The sequence below is a fragment of the Polypterus senegalus genome, chromosome 2 (genome assembly GCF_016835505.1).
Source record: "Polypterus senegalus isolate Bchr_013 chromosome 2, ASM1683550v1, whole genome shotgun sequence".
NCBI lineage: Eukaryota > Metazoa > Chordata > Cladistia > Polypteriformes > Polypteridae > Polypterus > Polypterus senegalus.
Window position 1 is genome coordinate 27,182,865 of NC_053155.1, and position 18,902 is coordinate 27,201,766.

At 42.4% G+C, this 18,902-nt stretch overlaps 1 protein-coding gene across 3 annotated transcripts in view; it reads left to right on the top strand.

Annotated features, from left to right (window-relative positions):
- The first annotated feature begins 2,033 nt into the window (after nt 1-2,033).
- Nucleotides 2,034-18,902, top strand: part of LOC120522832 (neural cell adhesion molecule 2-like) — a 1,092,848-nt gene continuing 1,075,979 nt past the window's right edge. The window contains exon 1 of one of the 3 annotated variants that reach the window (XM_039743520.1): nt 2,034-2,250. In XM_039743520.1, the coding sequence (XP_039599454.1) occupies nt 2,199-2,250 (52 nt within the window). In that variant the 5' untranslated portion in view covers nt 2,034-2,198. The remainder of the gene's footprint in view (nt 2,251-18,902) is intronic. The other 2 variants (XM_039743521.1, XM_039743522.1) reach the window with 2 other exon arrangements.

Here is an 18,902-nt window from a genome sequence, read left to right on the forward strand (position 1 = left end):
CCTGCCCACAGCTGGCATATTATGATTTTCTATGCAGAGGCATGTCATTCCTAAAGCTGGCATGCTGCACTTTACCCTTCATAGACATTTCCTCCCTGAAACTGGCATATTACAGTTTACCACTCACAGATATGTCCTGCCCAAAGTTGGCATATTACAGTTTACCACTCATTGACATGTCCTGACCAATGTTGGCATATTTTACACTACAACACAAATAGGCGTGTCCTCCCTAAAGCTGTCATATTACACTTTACTACTCATTGCCATGCTCTGCCCAAAGCTGTTATATTATGATTTCCAATACATAGGCATGTCATCCATAAAGCTGGCATGCTGCACTTTACTCCTCATAGACATTATGTCGCTAAAACTGGCATATTACACTTTACCACTCACAGACATGTCCTGCCCAAAGCTGGCATATTACAGTTCACCACTCACAGACACATCCTGCTTAAAGCTGGCATATTACACTGTAATACTACATAGACATGTCCTCCCTAAAGCTGGCATAATACAGCTTACTACCCATACATGTGTCCTTCTTAAAGCAGGTATTATACAGTTTACCACTGACAGACACGTCCTGCCCAAAGCTGGCATATTACAGTTTACCACTCACAGACACGTCCTGCCCAAAGCTGGCATTTTACACTGTAACACTACATAGACAAGTCCTCCCTAAAGCTGGCATATTACAGCTTACTACCCATACATGTGTCCTTCTTAAAGCAGGTATTATACAGTTTACTACTCATTGACATGTCCTGCCTAATGCTGGCATATTTTACACTGCAACACAAATAGGCTTGTCCTCCCTAAAGCTGGCATATTACACTTTACTACTCATTGACAGGCTCTGTGCAAAGCTGGCGTATTTAATTTTACCACTCCTAGATGTGTTCTACTAAAGCTGGCATATTACAGTTTACCATTCACATATACAGTATATCCTGCCCACAGCTGGCATATTAGAGTTTACCTCTCATGAACATGTCATACCCAATGCTGACATATTATACTGTACCACTCATAGGCATGTCTTTGCCAAAGCTGGCATTTTCTGCAGCTGTAATCTGAGAAGTGCCCTGTCTCCAGACGTTTCCCAGGAATGTCTCGTCCCCAAGAACACCTGATCTCTGAAATGCCAGCTTCAAAGTGGGCATGCGATTCCACAGCTGGTTCTCAGTAGCAACCTGAATGTCAACATTGGCAGAATAAGAGAGTTAGGCTGTCTAAACCATGTCAACAACTGTCATATATGAAGCTGACACCGTGTGATCCCTGTACCATCATGATAAAGGGACAACGTGGTGTAGTGGAAAGGATTATGAATTCAAACTCCGCGGTCGTGGGTTCAAATCCTGCTAATGACGCTGTGTGACCTTCCAACATTAAAATAAATAAATACATTTAGACAATTGTATCTGTCGGATAAAGGCGTCTGCCCTGCACTTTTCTCCGCGATCTCATAAATGCCCGGACTTGTGCCAGTTTGGACGGGTCCCCAAGGTGACGACCCCCCCTGTCCTAAAGGCTGCGTCCTCAGCTCTGGATCGTGACGACTCTCGCCAGCCGTGCGGTGCTCACTGATGCCACTGCCTGTGCCACCCTTCTACAATAAAGAGGAGGCGGCTGTCCTTTGACAGGCTGTTAAAATGAAAGAACGAGAGCGCGTCGAGATAGATGCAGGATCGTTTCGGTGTCTGTTTAGATAGTTGAATGCGGGCTTTTATTTGATTACCTGATGAATGGTAAACGCTACGGAGCGGCTCGTTAACGGATCCCGTAGATTTAACAATATCTGCATGTTAAACAAGCAATCGGGAGCCATCTGTCCATAAGGAAAAAAAGAGAGAGCAGCGAGCTGATAGACAGGCGCGCACACGCACCGAGAACCCTGGTGATTAGCGCCGCTGCCTCCTGACGTCTCTGAGCACTAGTTGTGGTTTTTTTTTCCTCTGCGGAAGGATATGGCGAAAGGGGGGCTGCGGAGGCAGACTCGGCTGCCTCAGCGCTCTCTGAATATAGTGCTGCAGTGAGGCGGCGAGAGCTCCACTTGCAGTCTGGTCTCTGGCAGCGTTAAGCGTGCGAGTGAGCGAGAAAGCGAGAGAGAGAGCGAGAGCGAGAGAGGGAGCGAGCGCTCGCTTCTCCTATACTAACAGGGAGCTGTCCATCACCTGAACCTCCTGAAAATGATCCTCAACCTGCTCTGTTTCCTGGGATTGCTCATATGCGGCAGTCAAGGTAGGAAGAAATCTTTCTTGCCATGACGGTTTAAATGGAAAGGATAAAAAAAGGAAAGAAAAAAAAAGTTGTGAGTTGCTTTACTTGATACCTTTTTTTTCCCCCAATATCACGGTGGTGGTTGGAAGTGCTCCGTGTATTTTTTCTTTTGGTGGAAAGCAGATTGAGTGATGGATTAAGACTGCGGTGTTTTGTAGTTGTGTCACGTCCTTTCAGAAACAAGGCTTGTTTGGAGGATTTGGCGGTCGGTTGGATTTCTTGGAAAAAAAGAGCTTTTATTTTTTATTTTTTTGGAGGCTATAAAAAAATATTTTTTTTTTGCTATGATATCTTTTCGCCTAGTGCCATGCTGTGGTTATGAAGGTTTTATTTTTATTTTCAAGTTAAAAACTAATATACTGTTTAAAATAAAAGCGCCCATTTGCATTTGGATGTGTCCTTCGTTGTCACGCTAGCCAATCCCTCAAGTAAAATCTGAGGGGATCCGTCATCGGAGCAAATCACCTTAAAACTGTTCGCATATCAATGCCGACGAGAAGGAGATGAAATCACGACAGGAAAAGAAAAATAGCGGATGATGGGCAAAGGTGACTGAAATGTCCATCTGACACGGCGTGTATTGCCAACTATCTGAGAGCTGTCACTTTATAACCGGGGATGTGTTTCTTTCAAGAGGAATTGCACTTGTAGTGGATGTCGTTACCTGTTGTGGCACTAGAGATTCACGGAGCATGAATAAAGTTAGCCGACTGACACATATATGCAATGATGTTGTCGTGTGTGGTGTCGCATGTACGCACATCTCTTGGCATGTCTGCTTGGCTGCAGCGTATGCACTTGACAGTAAATTTCACCATGAAGTTTTGAACTTGACCAAAGCTAAAACTTGACACGGTGCGAGTTGCGCGCTTTCGGTAGCACCAAGGGAGAAAATGTCTGTCGTGGACGATTGTTTCTACTTTTGGACAGTAGGCGGCGGTACAGTGCCGCAAATTGCGAGAAGGGATCCACTCGCTGAAATAATCCAACAGGATTGCGCTAATGAATCCACATTCTTCAGAGAACGAGCAGCTGTCTGCAACACTCCACAATTATCAATCGGATGCTAATGTTATACTTTTTAATGTGTGATATCTATCAGCATGCAACATAATGTTATGTATTAAAAATAAAGGTTACAATATACAGAAAAACGAAACGAATGTAAAAAGGAATTGTGATATAAAAGGCGCAAGGCGGAAAATGGGACACGCATTGGCAGGACTTCTGAATTCTGCCACGGAGAACGATACTGTCTGCTTGTATACATTTGAGGGAAGACTAAAGCCTGGCATAAGGGTCGCGGGTGGGGGGAGGATGGGTGGTTATAGTCGAGGGGTTTGCAGAGGCGGAATGTGAGGGGCTGGCGGGGGCAGCGCGAGACTCTGTTCTGACCTCTGAGATTTCCATTTTTTTTATCTTATTCTTTTCAAATACTATCAATTTCCGGATAACTTCTCATATTGTGCGTTTTCTTTTTAGAGTTTCTTAAAAATAAATATTAAAATAGAACTTTGAGTTGGGTATCTCTGAAATGAAATGGGACATAACAGGCTCCATTAGGCGAGGTTTACATTCAAAGGGAGGAACTTCTGAAGCAAAATTTGACTGAAATCAATAGCAGCAGCCCGAGGAGAGCCCATGAACCAGGTGGGGGATACGCAGGCACACGTCGGGACTTTGAAGGGTCGGGCTGCACTTTTGGAAAAAAAAGAAACAAAAAACAGACGGTTCAAGACACAAAAATCGAATGACCCGCAGGACGCAATCAGTGCTCCTTTAGTGGTCCTGGGAGTTGGCACGTCTAAGTGGTCTTGTGTGTGCCAAGGTAGAACTGAGTACAGCTGGGTATGTGACTACAGGCGAATTAATGACAACAACGAGACGGACGGACGGACGGAAAGATAGATAGATAGATAGATAGATAGATAGATAGATAGATAGATAGATAGTGTGTACAGGTGAGGAAAAGGAATAAATATATATATATATATATATATATATATATATATATATATATATATATATATATATATATATATACTATATTTGCTTTTCAAAACATCGTCATATATACTGTAGCTTATACCATTTGTCAAATCTCTGTTCTCAGTTATACTTTGACCATGTAAATTAATGAAAAACAAATTGGTACATCAGTAACCTGGACGGGCTTTATAATCTTCCTTTTTTATAAGCATATCTTTATTTCCTTTGACAACCATGTGTACTGTACACATAGTCATGACTTCAAAAGAAAATATTATATATAGTTTTTGTGTTTTTCATCATTCATAAGAATTTTACAGATTCTAAGTACGTCATCACTTACATTTGCTAAAAATGAGGATCAGACATGTGCCATACTCTGTGCCATGTATGTCAGAAAAGATACAATTCAACAGTCAATACAGTAATCTATCTATCTATCTATCTATCTATCTATCTATCTATCTATCTATCTATCTATCTATCTAATATATAGTGCCTTTCATATCTATCTATCTATCTATCTATCTATCTATCTATCTATCTATCTATCTATCTATCTATCTATCTATCTATCTATCACCCTTAAAAATTCAGATGCCAAAGTTGCTCCTCAGTGTGGTGCTATAGGGTAAACATTATTGGGTCCCTAAACAGACATCTACATGAAGATTTACAAAGGAACTTTAATTAATTTGGATCCTTAACAGGTTTCATAAATAGCTCCTTTAACTCATCCCTCATCTCTAATCAGGACACATGCATATATGAAAGCATAGACAGATGGAATTAAAAATGGCTGCCTAGCTGGGTGTACAAGGTAGAAAAGAAAGGATGGAGCCACCATTGAGGTCTAATTGGAATAAAATGAAGATGTGAGGTCAGTGAAATGACAGGCAGGCAGCTTAAGAGCCACAGATATTTTCATATAGTGCTATTCACAGAGGTCAGGCACATGGTATTTCTGATATAGAAACAGACAAGTAATAAAGCCTAACACTTTCAAGCTTGATTGCTTATCTAACTATTCATGTTATATAACACAATTCCTAAATATCAATCGATAAATTGTTTAGTGCCCCATCTATCTATCTATCTATCTATCTATCTATCTATCTATCTATCTATCTATCTATCTATCTATCTGTCTGTCTGTCTGTCTGTCTGTCTGTCTGTCTGCCTGCCTGCCTGATTTCACTGTGTCTTTAATCCAGTCGGTATCTGAAGTCCATGATTGTAGTTTACCTCTGAACTCTGAGGCTGCACTCAGGCCAGTTCACTTCATGACTTCATGTTGAGTAAAGAACAAGGAGTTTGCCTCTTCAGGCAGGAGATCAAGCAGAGGAACCCCTACCCTGAAAACCGAGGGAAAGTTTAAAATGCTGAGAGACACACTGGAGAGAAGGAGATCTCAATAAAGTCAAATCTGTCTGTCTGTTTGTCTGTCTGTCTGCACTGTTAAACATACAGGTGCCAGTCCGAGTGGTTTTGCGTAGTGATGCCATAAGGACACCATTGTCTGATCCCCAAAGAGCCGTCCGCAATGTAGGCTCCGGCAAGTGCGTTTATTTATTTAGATCCCTGACAGGTTCCAAAAATAGCCCTAAATAGATGCTAGCAGATTTGTGAAATGCCACCGAGTCCCTGCTTTTCAAAGGACTTTTGCTGCAAAAAAGTAACTCGGGCTGATTTCGGGTTTTCTTCAACCGTTGTATCCTGCGATTTCTGCTACTGCACATATTAAGATCCTATTCAAGACCTAAATAACCAATTGCAAAAAAAAAAAAAACTTCACCAAATGAAATTGTTCTTTGTTAAGCTACTGTGATATTTCACAATTGTTATTTTTAAGAGTGTGTCTATCTGTCTATACCACTGCTTGATTCATTGTAAGTGTTCAGTACATATCTTGGCAGCACGTCGTCCCGATCAAACCCCGTATGATCCGTAGTCTCTAAATGTCAGTCATGATAAGCACGAAAATATAATAATAATAATAATAATAATAATAATAATAATAATAATAATAATAATAATAATAATGTATTTAATTTATGTCCGTGCTCAAAGAGCTTTAGAAGTAGAATGGTGCCGCGAAGCCCACCATTTCAACTGGGAACCGGAGTTGCGGGTGTGTAGTGTACAGCTACCTGCCTTCCGTTATCACACTCCTCGGTTTTCTATTTGCGGAATATTCCTGCTTTTGCGTGGAGTGTTTCTTACTCCTTTCCTTGTCAGATATCGCCGTCTGCCGTGTCGTTATCATGTGTACACACTGAGCTGATAACACGGAACTGAAGACTTCGCTGCGTCCCGTTATCGCGCTGGTCACTTTGTGCTGTTGTGGTGGTGACAGCGGCATACAGTAACGACACGAGGAGGCTCCGCTTGCTCTAAACATCGTACAGCATCCGTAATAAAAGTCCCTCCGCTCACAACTTGCTCACGCTGGGTGAACTTGGCTGTCAAAATAAATGTCTGCTTTGGTGTCACTTATTTTTGGCCGCAGAGCAGAACTTAACCATTTGTTGTCGGTGTGTGTGTGTGCGTTTTTTCTTTTAGCGACAATCTGAAGTTATGTGCTGGCCTTTTGTCTCGCTGATCGGTGTTCCTCGTGCTCATCTGTACATTGGTGTAAGTTACTGAACGTTATTTTATATTTTCACTGTAAATGATGATCGTTCTGCTCTGACAGACAGCGCCCTACTTCCATTCCGTCACCCAGACGTTTCCCGCTGTCTTCTGTTCCTTGGCAGTTCCAACTTGGAAATCTATTTATTTGTTTGTCTTATAAATCTTATAGTCCGTCTGCATTGTGAATCACCTCGTTCACATTTTAATGTAAAAAAGCTGAATTGTTTGGCCATGTTAAATTTTGCCAGCAGACAATTACAGTGCCATAGTGTGAAGTGGAGCAAAGTGGCGTTGCTTTTCAAGAGCCACGTATGATGAGATGGATCAAGCATTTACCTCAGTAGTCTCCCCCTGATTCTGGCACATGTATTGCCAGGGCCGTCTTAACAGCATTATAGGCCCCTGGGTAAAGCAGTGCACTTGGGCCCCTACCTACACAACCACTCAGCAAGTCACAACATACAGAGCAACTGCCTAGTGTGCCCATGCATGTATTGCCAACCGCCAGCTTCTTCTTCAGGTCTCTTTAGTGGAATCTTCTCTTTGATCAGTTTGTCTCTGGACACCTGAGCCACTCATGGCCCACTGTAGCTTCGCTGTGGGTTTGCTGCTTCCTCCCTGTCATGCCTGCAGAGCTCTCAGCCTCGGCCTGTGATTCATAACTTCTGATACTAAAATAATCAGTCATGTGAATACTTGCTGTCACATGGTCGGCCAACCTTGAGTCCATGTCATTCACAAACTGCAGTCAATGACAACAATTGTGTCAGATGAAGGCCTGTCATTTGGATCATCACAAGCTGTGCAACATAACAAGGGGGGTTAGCAAATCAAACTGTGAAGAAACTGAGCAGGCAATTAATGCCTGTCTGAACATGGCTTGGGAGGATATTATATAAGGAAATGCCACGTAGACCAACAAACAGACCTGGGTCTATGCAAAGAAAATGACCATCTCCAACTAGCATGTGTGGAATGACATTAGCTTAACTGGCATCTCTTAATGGGTCAAGTGTGGGGGTGAGAGTGAGCAGGTGTTAGAATAGTGCCCTCTGTGATGGACTGGCATCTTGTTTAGGGCTGGCTCTGGATAGACCTTGATGTGTATAATACTGAAGTGTTAAAGCTGGGCACAAGGTGAATGAAGGCATTATAGTGCTATCTATCTATCTATCTATCTATCTATCTATCTATCTATCTATCTATCTATCTATCTATCTATCTATCTATCTATCTATCTATCTATCTATCTATAGTGCATTTCACTCTATCTATCTATCTATCTATCTATCTATCTATCTATCTATCTATCTATCTATCTATCTATCTATCTATCTATCTATAGTGCATTTCACTCTATCTATCTATCTATCTATCTATCTATCTATCTATCTATCTATCTATCTATCTATCTATCAAGTGCCTTTTGCTATCAGTCTATTCATAAGCAAACAATAAAAACGATTTCATAAAAGAAGTGAGAAATGTCCAAGATGGCAGCCCTGCCAAGCTCAGCTTAAGTGCCCCCCTCTGGTCAGTTGCCATACACTCAGTCTAAATAAACAAGTATAACGACTGATCTGATTGTGACCCACCAGCTGAAGGACTCTGTTATAACATTTTTCAAATGAGCTCTTCTATGTACAAAAGTGACACCAGAAGCTAAGATAAAATGGATTAATATTGTACATCCCTGAAACCCTGTAGTAGACCAGCAAAAAAAATAAAAAATACAAAAATAAAGTGGCTGTAATTGTAACGCTTACAAATCTTGTTAGAGCTTAGCCAGAAGGTGCAGTGGGCTTCCCAGATCGTGTCTCTGGACAGCTGTGCTCCTGGAAACAGATTGATGTTGAACGTCACAAAATATGAACGAGTGGCATGTGCTTTACAACCAGCATTTTTTAAATGAGTCTTTATTTATGTATTTATTTGTTTGTTTGTGTTAGTTAAATGACAGCACGTGACTTTTACTGATTTTCGTTGTCCATTCACCATTAAGTTTCAGGTCGTGCAGGTCAGATGGGCACCATTGGTGTCATCGACTGAATCTTTGTGGTCTTATGTTACAACATTCTCAGATCTGTTTGTTCTTGTTCAGGGTTTCCAGATTTATAAAAGCCATCAATCTGTATTTTATATAGTGCCTTTCGCAGCTTATGGTATCCTGAGACAACTGGCTTATAAGGAGCATGAAAATGAAAGAGTTCCAACGGGTATCAGCTAATGGAGACCCCCAACCACATCAAAAACAGATATATCATTCAGAGTGACTAAAAGAATAAAGTATAGATACATCTCATAAATATATACATTGATACATTTAGTTTAATTCTCATTAATGTCTCTCTCAGCCATTTTTATGATACTAGCTGTGTTACCCGTCTATAAGAAGGATTGAAATCTCAATAATCCACGCAGACCTCAGAGTTAACATTTGCGGTGCACCATCTATTGCAATGTATTTTGTAATGCCTCTTGTAATACAATGCATTGCATTCATCATTCCAACAGATGGCACATCACAATGTATGTGGTAATTAAATGCACCACTACAAATGTTTGTAATGCACCATCTGTTGGAATGACTAATACAATGCATATGTCTCTGTTAAATGCCATATGGTATGGGTTTTGTAAAAGCAGTGTTAATGTTTGTAATGTACCATCTGTTGGATGGATTTGCATTGTATGACTAAAATATTTGTGATGCGCGTTCTTTTGGGATGACAGTGACATAGCAACAGGATGGACGCACAAGCGTACACATAGACACTTATCCTTTTACTAACGTGGATATCAAGTAAGATCAGAGAATGTTTTGAAGAAACAAGAAAGGTCTGCAATACATTGAGATTGACTTTAGAGGAGTGGGATAGTGAAAGCTGAGAAGCAGATGGGAGCACAAGGAGCCGCAAATCCCACCACAGTGTCTCGGCCTCTACACACCACACCATTGATGTTAACCTCAGGAGTACAAGGAATAATAATAAGAAAAAACATGTATATATTGAGAAACTTAGTTATTGAAATTTAGGTGTGCTGAAGGCCCTAACCTCTTCTTGAAGCACCAGGCACATATCAGGATTCAGCACACCTGTCCGCACACACCAAGCACACACTAGAGACAATTTAGGACCACCAATGCACCTAACCTGCATGTCTTTGGACTGTGGGAGGAAACCCACGCAGACACGGGAAGAACATGCAAACTCCACTCAGGGAGGACCCGGGAAGCGAACCCCCAGGTCTCCTTACTGCGAGGCAGCAGCGCTACCGACTGTGCCACCATGCCACCCCACCTCATTATTAATTTTATTATAAATACAGACAAACAGACGTGCAAACATACAGGCACACCACTAACCTGACTGTGGATCTTGTCCTGGTAGCATTGGGTGCAATACAGCAGGTGTCATTAAAGGACATGGCCATTCACATACAGGGTCAGTTTAGATTCACATTATTATTATTATTATTATTATTATTATTATTATTATTATAAATGAATATATATTAAGAAGCTTTTCATCCAATTAAGACTCATGAGGAGTGAAGCCAGGAAGCAACAAGCCAGTCCCTGAAAGTGCCTATCCACGCACACACACACACGCACATTGTGCCAATTTAGTGTCTCCTTTTTCATTATTATTATCATTGTTATGATTATTATCAGCACATTACAGAGTGCTGGTTCATTCACCCGAGGTAAACCAGACCTCTCAGGCTTTAAACTCAGCTTGTTGTTCAGCTGAGGACTCGTGCTGAGGAGTGTGATCTTCTTCATCTCTTTCCACACTGACTTTACCCAGGGGTTTGTCCAGCTGCTCTTGGACCCACGTCTTGATGGCTTCCAGTGCACCACGACTACGTATTTGCACCACTCTTGTTCCACATGTGTCTGACTTCGATCTCAAAGTCTTTATACTCAATGATCTTCTCTGCCTCCTTGCTCAGGATGTTCCTGTTTTCCGGGATTACCACGTTGATGATGATGCGTGACTTGCTCTCGTTGTCTTGGAACATGACGTCCAGCCCGTTGGTGGTGATGGTACAGTCTGTGGGAATGGCCTTGACCCACATGATGAAAGTCCAGTCTGCAGTTTCAATGACCGTGTCCAGCATATGCTTGTAGTACTTGTCCTCCATTGTAACAGCCAGATGTTGGCACAGTGCCTAGTACAGGTACAAACCTAGCTTTTGTTGGTATAATAATAATAATAATAATAATAATAATAATAATAATATCCATCCATCCATTTTCCAACCCGCTGAATCTGAATACAGGGTCACGAGGGTCTACTGGAGCCAATCCCAGCCAACACAGGGCACAAGGCAGGAACCAATCCTGGGCAGGGTGCCAACCCACCGCAGGACGCACACAAACACACCCACACACCAAGCACACCCTAGGGCCAATTTAGAATCGCCAATCCACCTAACCTGCATAATAATAATAATAATAATAATAATAATAATAATAATAATAATAATAATAATAATAATGCATTCTCAAATCAAATGAATTTTTGGCCATGAGACTGGAGCAATAAACAGCCCTGGATACTGAGTGCTCGACTACTGTCATTATTAACTTGAGAAACAGCGATTACAATCGAAACGAAGAAGGAAATTGTGCGGAAATATGAGAGTGGTGTTCATGTGACCGATCTCGCTAATATGTACAGCATGTCGAAATCCACCATCTGGACAATTTTACAAAGAAAAGATTTGCATAAGGAGGCTCCTTCCAAACAATAACCCCCTTCCGTTTCATTCTCCTCCTCCTCCCATCCTGCAGCCCAAAGATGTCAAATTAAATGGTGAGTACAGGGTGAAATTGTTCTTTCTGGTTGGCTACAAACTTTTATAACTTTTTGGTTAGTACATTAGAAAAATTATTGGTGTTTTGGTAAATTATGCGTATTATACAATCCTTTTTTATTATGAAAAGGTTAAGTAAGTGTTGCTGTGGGGGTTTGGAGCACATTTTGGGTATTTCCATTATTTCTTATGGGAAAAATAGTCTTGACTTACAACCAACTTGAGTTACGACCAATTGAGTTCGTAAGTCAAGGGTCCACTGTATATACAGTATATACATATATGTTGCATGCTACCTTAATAATAATATTATTAGTATTAGTCTTATTTTGAAATATCCATCATATCATTCAGGGTCATGGGTGCTGGAGTCTTTCCTAGCAGCACTGGGCACAAAGCAGGACCACCACAAGCCCTGCTCCAATGCACACACTCGGACCATCTCAACATGCTCTGATCATTTTCTTATTATTGTCCAGGTGGTGCGGGGTCAGTCGGTGGTTTACACAACCACCTGCCAGCTGGGTGCTTCTGTTTCCCACCTGGTGCCCGTCTGTATGAAGTCTGCCCCTTCTCCTTTAGTCTTTGTGAGTTTTCTCCGAGGGATGCCATGAATGAGCCCTGCATGAACAGCTATCAGCGTGCCCTCCCCAGATGAGCGGATATTTTTTCTGTGATTCGAGTTTCTTCTTGGGGTCTGCTGTCCCCTGTAGCCTGGCACAGGTTTTTTTTTTTTAAATGTCCAAGTGAGTGCTGCCCCCACCTGTAGGCTCAGAAGATGGTGGTGGCGCCTTCAACTGCAATGATCTGCGGCTGCCTGACTGCACTGCATGCTTGGCAGCCGTCACATTTCTGCGTCACTTTGCCCGTGACAGGCCATCACATCACGCGTCGTGAGAATTCATTTGCTTGACATAGTGCTGTTGTTAGTGTTGTAAACGATAATTGGCATCCCGTGGAAAAAGCCCCCCTGATAAGCATGCTGCCGACTGCTTGTTGAAGCTGAAGGCGAATGAGCCGTTTACATGCTGCTTGCCCTACAAGTCATGTTGCGAAGCTGATTTTTAGCTCATAACCTCCGCTTCTGACAAAATGTTTTTTTTTTATCACTGGAAGCCCGGTGGTGTGTGACGTGTGCTCCTTGAAACCGAGTCGGTTAGGGGGTTTATTCGACACGTGTATTCCCAACTGCTATCTGAAGCTGCCGGCACAGGCTCCACCCACCACTGGCATGAGCTGCGGGTGGACTGTGGATCAGCTAACACACCACTATATATTGTGGACTATGGTCGGCCAGTCATCCTGGCCAATACCCCCAGGCCGCCAGGTGGAGCCCTCCCTGCAGCATGGAGGTGCCCCGAATGCCAGCAGAGAATTATGGACAATGGAGTTTTCATCCGCAGCCCTGCTGGATACTACAGGGGCCAAAAGAGGACGCTGCATGAATGCCTAGAGACTCTTACGTGCCCCTTAACCCGGAAGTACGTCTTAGTCACAGCGACAGGAGGAATGACGTACTTCCGGGATGAAAAGAAAAGTTTTCATCTGACCCGGAAGTGCTAGGAAGTCCCATAGATAGGGGTTCAGAAGCACTTCCGGGTCATGGACTATAAAAGACTGTGAAAGATCCCAGACGATGAGCTGAGCTGGGTGGAAGGGTGGCAACGCGCCTGGGAGAGTTGGAGGATTATTGATTATTGAGAATTGTATTTTATTGTTTAATGAGTATTGCGGAGTGGAGGGTGCTTGTGCACTGTAGTATTGTTCAAATAAAGAATAATTGGACTTTTACCTGGTGTCTGGCATCTAGTCTGAGGGTTCAAGGGGACGACAGTGCCCCCTATCTGTCACAGTGGCGTAGCCGGCAGGATTCTCCGGCCGTCGGTTTGGCAGGGGACCTGTTAATAAATTGTCTGTGGACAAAGAACTCCGAGAAGACAGCGTTCAGACCCGCAGAAAAATCGCTGGAACCCACCTTCACCAAGTCCGATATGGGGAAGAAGAGGAGCTGAGCTGGGTGGCAGGATGGCAATGCATCCGGGAATGGAGGATTTATTGTTATTGTGGATTTGTTTAATTGTATGAGTATTGTGGAGAAGAGGGTGCTTTGTGCACATTATAGTTTTAATAAAGTCAACTTGTGGACTTTTATCTGGTGTCTGGCGTATAGTCTGAGGGTTCAAGGGGACAACAGCGCCCCCATCTGCCATGTCAGTTCATAATATATATATATATATATATATTCACATATATATATGTATATATATGTATATATATATATATATATATATGTATATATATATATATATATATATATATATATATATATATATATATATATATATATATATATATATTCTGAACTTGACGCTATGTAGCACCTGCCCTGGCCCAGACTTACACAGAGGCATGTGTTAAAACACAAACACTTAATTTCCTTCTTCTGCTGGAGGTCACGTCTTCCCCATAAACCTCCCAGCCACAACACAGTCCCAAGTACCAAGCACAACACAAAACACAACCCTCTTCTACTCGATTCTGGCCCTGAGTGGTGGTTGCCGGTCCTTTTTATAGCCCACCCGGAAGTGTTCCAGGTGCTTGATCACCTGCTTCTGATTGCACTTCCAGGCGGGGCTATAGAGTTGTCCAGGCCGGCTCAGGGACCCATGCAGCACCCCCTGGCGGCCACCCCAGATCCCAATAGGGCTGTGGAGAACTCCATCTCCCATAAAGCCCTGTGGAAAACTGAGGCACCATCCTCAGCCAAAGAGGCTGCCACCAAGTGTCCCGGGGAGGTATTGAGTTGTCCATGGTTGCTCCCCTGGAACATATGTAGCAGGCGTCCCGGCCGGAGATGGAACCCGCCGCCTGCCACTATATATATATATATATATATATATATATATATATATATATATATATATATATATATATATATATATATATATATATATATATATATAGTAGTGTGTTAGCTGATCCACAGTCCACCCATAGCCGAGTTTCAGCCTGTCCTAATTCTCGCTTGTCTCGCTCTTTGAGATCATAATAAGCCCTCTGTGAGTCACCCATCACAAAAGGTGCTCTGACATGTTTGTTTTTTGTTTTTAAATCTTTAATGCCTTATCGTGATTCTTTCAGATACACAGAAACACTTCTATGTCCTCTTTTGGGTGAAGTGATACGAGTGCCTGGGAAAGGCTCCTCTCAAAGCCTCCCGTGACGTCTGTCGGGCATCCGTGAAGTTTAGTCCCACGTGTGGCTACTTGTACCCAGAGGTGCTGCAGTTCTTTACTTAGGGCTACCCACCACTGCTTTGAGGTCTACTAGTTTGTTCATTTTTCCAGTAAAATCCTGCCGACTACACCACTGCAAGTATGCAATCAGAACACAGATAAAGTGTTAGGGCACCAGGTGGTTAATCTCATAGAAAATTGCAGATGTTCTGCCAAAGGCAAATTGTAAAATTGGTCAATATTTTAGTTCAGCCAGTGCCCTACTGATGCGTCATTTGGGGTTGTGCTGGTGGTGTGACTCTGGGAAGAAGAAGAAGTGGCAGGATTTCTGGTGGAAGTGATATTGTTATTCCTCAAGCCTTCAATCTTCCATTCTGAGGGCAAAAGAGAGAAAGGTGTGAACAACGGTGCCAACCCACAGCTCGGATGGTATTGCAGGCAACATTACAAGCTCTGGAGATGTCCCCTACTTTTGTGTATTTGACAGTATATGTCTTGGCATTGTCTACCCAGTTTAATCCAGATGGAGGTCGTGTTTGGGAGGCTGGGGTCTGTCCCATCTACCAAAGGGCACAAGGCAGGAAGAGAGGACTCGGGATGTGAACCCTGGTCTGCTTATTATGAGGCAGCAGCGCTACCATTGTGCCATCATGCTGCCCCTTGATAATACATATAACACATATTTACATATTTGGCACTGCCATGAGTATTAGAGGCAGTTTGCTAAGAATAAGAGACCATAAGACATGACATAAACTGTAAAGTCTAAAATCAAAAACCCAAAAAAGTCTCAAAGTACAAAAGTCATTTAACAGAAACCACTAAGTTAAAGTGCCCGGTGCCAACGTTTATACATTGCTTAAAATATATTAGAAAGGACGAGTACCACCATGAGGTCACCTTCATGTTGATGGTCCCTTATTCATAATAAGCTGGCAGAGACACCAATTAACCTAACAGGAACCTCTTCAGGGAGGTCAGACGTGATTATCCACATGGACCAACTGCTCACCGGCGACCACAGGGATGCCATGCAACAACAGCAGAGATAGCAGGAGACGTCTTTCAAACCAACCTCACATGGAGGTTGCCATCTGGAGTCTCCTATGCCAGTCTTTGTTGATGCTGTTTCTCCAATCCACCGTAGAGGTCATGGAAATGAAGAGATGAAGAAGACAATGGAGCAGTAAGGGTTAAGTCAAAACCACAACCAACAGGAAACCTCGTTGGAGAAGTCGGAGGAGGCCAACGGACAGAGAGCCCTGCTCAATCACAGAGATCTGCAACAAGTGGAGTGTTCCCTTTCAGTTATAGTGCCTTTCAGGCTGGAAGCCACCTTCAGTCTGCTCGCTACGCACCTGGCAGCAGCACAAAGCTTCCTCTTCGTAACGTTTTGACTTCCTCTGCCTCTCTGCGGATGGGCGAAGCGCACTCACTTGATGTGCTCTAATGGGTGCCAGAGGGACCTGTGAACAAACAAGGAGAATCCAAAAGCGTCCGGCTTGCTAAATTGATCCCCAGAAGAGGACGTATTTATGACACAGACACATGTGAGTGCCAGCACTGGCGGCATGACAAATGGCTGCTGGGCTGGGTGGGCGAGGAAGAAACAAACAACGATGGAGCTACTAAGTGAGGACTAATAAGAAATAAAAAGAGGATGTAAAATGAACACACGGACAGACAGACAGACAGACAGACAGACAGATAGAGAGCTTATGGGCTGCATCTATCTATCTATCATTATAGTGCCTTTCATTATCTATCTATCTATCTATCTATCTATCTATCTATCTATCTATCTATCTATCTATCTATCTATCTATCTATCATATAGTGCCTTTCATATCTATCTATCTATCTATCTATCTATCTATCTATCTATCTATCTATCTATCTATCTATCTATCATATAGTGCCTTTCATATCTATCTATCTATCTATCTATCTATCTATCTATCTATCTATCTATCTATCTATCTATCTATCTATCTATCATATACCACCTTCCCTATCTATCTGTATATTAATTATATACTGTAGCTCCTTTCTTGCCTAGCTATCTAATATCTAGTGCCTTTCCTACCTATCTTGATTACATAGTGTCTTTTCTACCTGCCTCTACATTAACAGTATAATGACTCTTCAAACTACCTACAGCATTAATTATAGAGCACCTTTCTTATTTACATAGCTGTAAATGAATTTCTACCCTAATCTTACTGAGCCTTTCCTACGTGTCTATTATGAGTGTGAAAAGCAGATTTTAAAAGTGCCCAGCCCTTTACAGTGTCTTAATGACACCATGACTTAAAGACAGACAAACTGGCGGGTTATGTGAATCGGCATTGCTAAATCGGACTATATTTACGTGTGCGCGCGGGTGTGTGTGTGCTCATCAGGTGCCCTGAATGTGTGTCTCTGTGTCTACGTCAGAGTGTTTACTCTGCGATGGACTGGCGTTGTTCCTGCCTTGTAACAGATGCTTGCTGGGGTAGGCTCCAGCTGCCCTGCGACCCTTCCCTGGACGAGCAGGTTAGGAAGATGAACGGACAGATGGGTGGAAGGTAAAATGGTTAACAAGTGGCAGAAGTCCGCTCCTCTCTGTCCATCTACTGCGGTTTATTAACTCTCGGCAAGCCTCACTCCGAATTTACCCAGGCGAGCGCTTATGAGACGGAAGAATGAAGAAAGACGCAGTTAAAAACAGTCACCGTGTCGGGCCTCCGTGGAATTCCTAATTGTGCTTCCTGCTGAAGTGTGTTTACCGCCGTGTGCATAAGGCGTTACCTCAAATGGAAAGAGCTGAGCAAACAGCTTTTGACGTAGCAGGTGCTCCTTCTTTAGCTTCCCATTGGGGTCCAATTTGCATTACTTGAGATTTCTCACCTTTGGGAGTGGGAGGTAGGTGACACAGGTGACACAGGTGACGGTGGAGCTGCAGGTGTAAACACCTGGCTATGTGAGTCTCTGTTTCCCTATTTTGTGCTAGCCAGCAATTACATAGTGCCTTTCATATTTAAATGTTAATTACATAGCTCTATTTATATCTACGTATTATATTGTCCGTCTGCCATCTATCCTTGTATTAATTAGTCTTTCCTAGTTATCTCTGTTTTATAGTGCCTTTCTTACCTATATCACACTTTGCCTTTGCTACCTATCCAGCTACTAATTATATAGAGCCTTTCCCACTGCTGTCTCTAAATCTACCATATAGCACCTTTCCTATTTATGTGTTAATTATAGAGTGCTTTTAATATCTCCATATTATATAGTGCCTTTTCTATCTATCCATCTGTTAATTACAGTGTCTTTTCTATCTATCTATCTATCTATCTATCTATCTATCTATCTATCTATCTATCTATCTATCTATCTATCTATCATATAGTGCCTTTCCTACCCAGTATAAGTTAATTATAACATTAAACTTGACCAGAAGTGACACTAGGGGGCACACTCCTACCATAGTCTAATGGTGTCTATGACCTTTAATAGCATGGGGTGACATTAAGTAGACCCAAAGGTTGAAACAGATGTCACAGATAGTCACCTAATCAAGCATGTGTCACATATCCTTTGTCATTTTGGCAGTCACCCAGGAAAAATGAGGGATAAACAGAAAAACCATAAAAGGGAGCTGGCAGATGCGAGTGTAGTGGCATTGGGAGGACGCACAGTAGTTTCTCGACAGCCACTTCATCAATCTGTCTTCAGCTTTATAGAGCGCATTTCTTGATGCCGGTCGACTCCTAGTTCCTTATATAGCACAATAAATAACCACCATCATGTGCCTGAGAATGGCACACACATAATCAGTGCTTGCTACTGAGGACTTCTTTTGAGGATGCAGTAAACTTTGCTCATTAGCTTTTTGGATGTGTAACATTTGTCTACTTCACTGTCCTTCTAAAGTGGAAGGAAGTG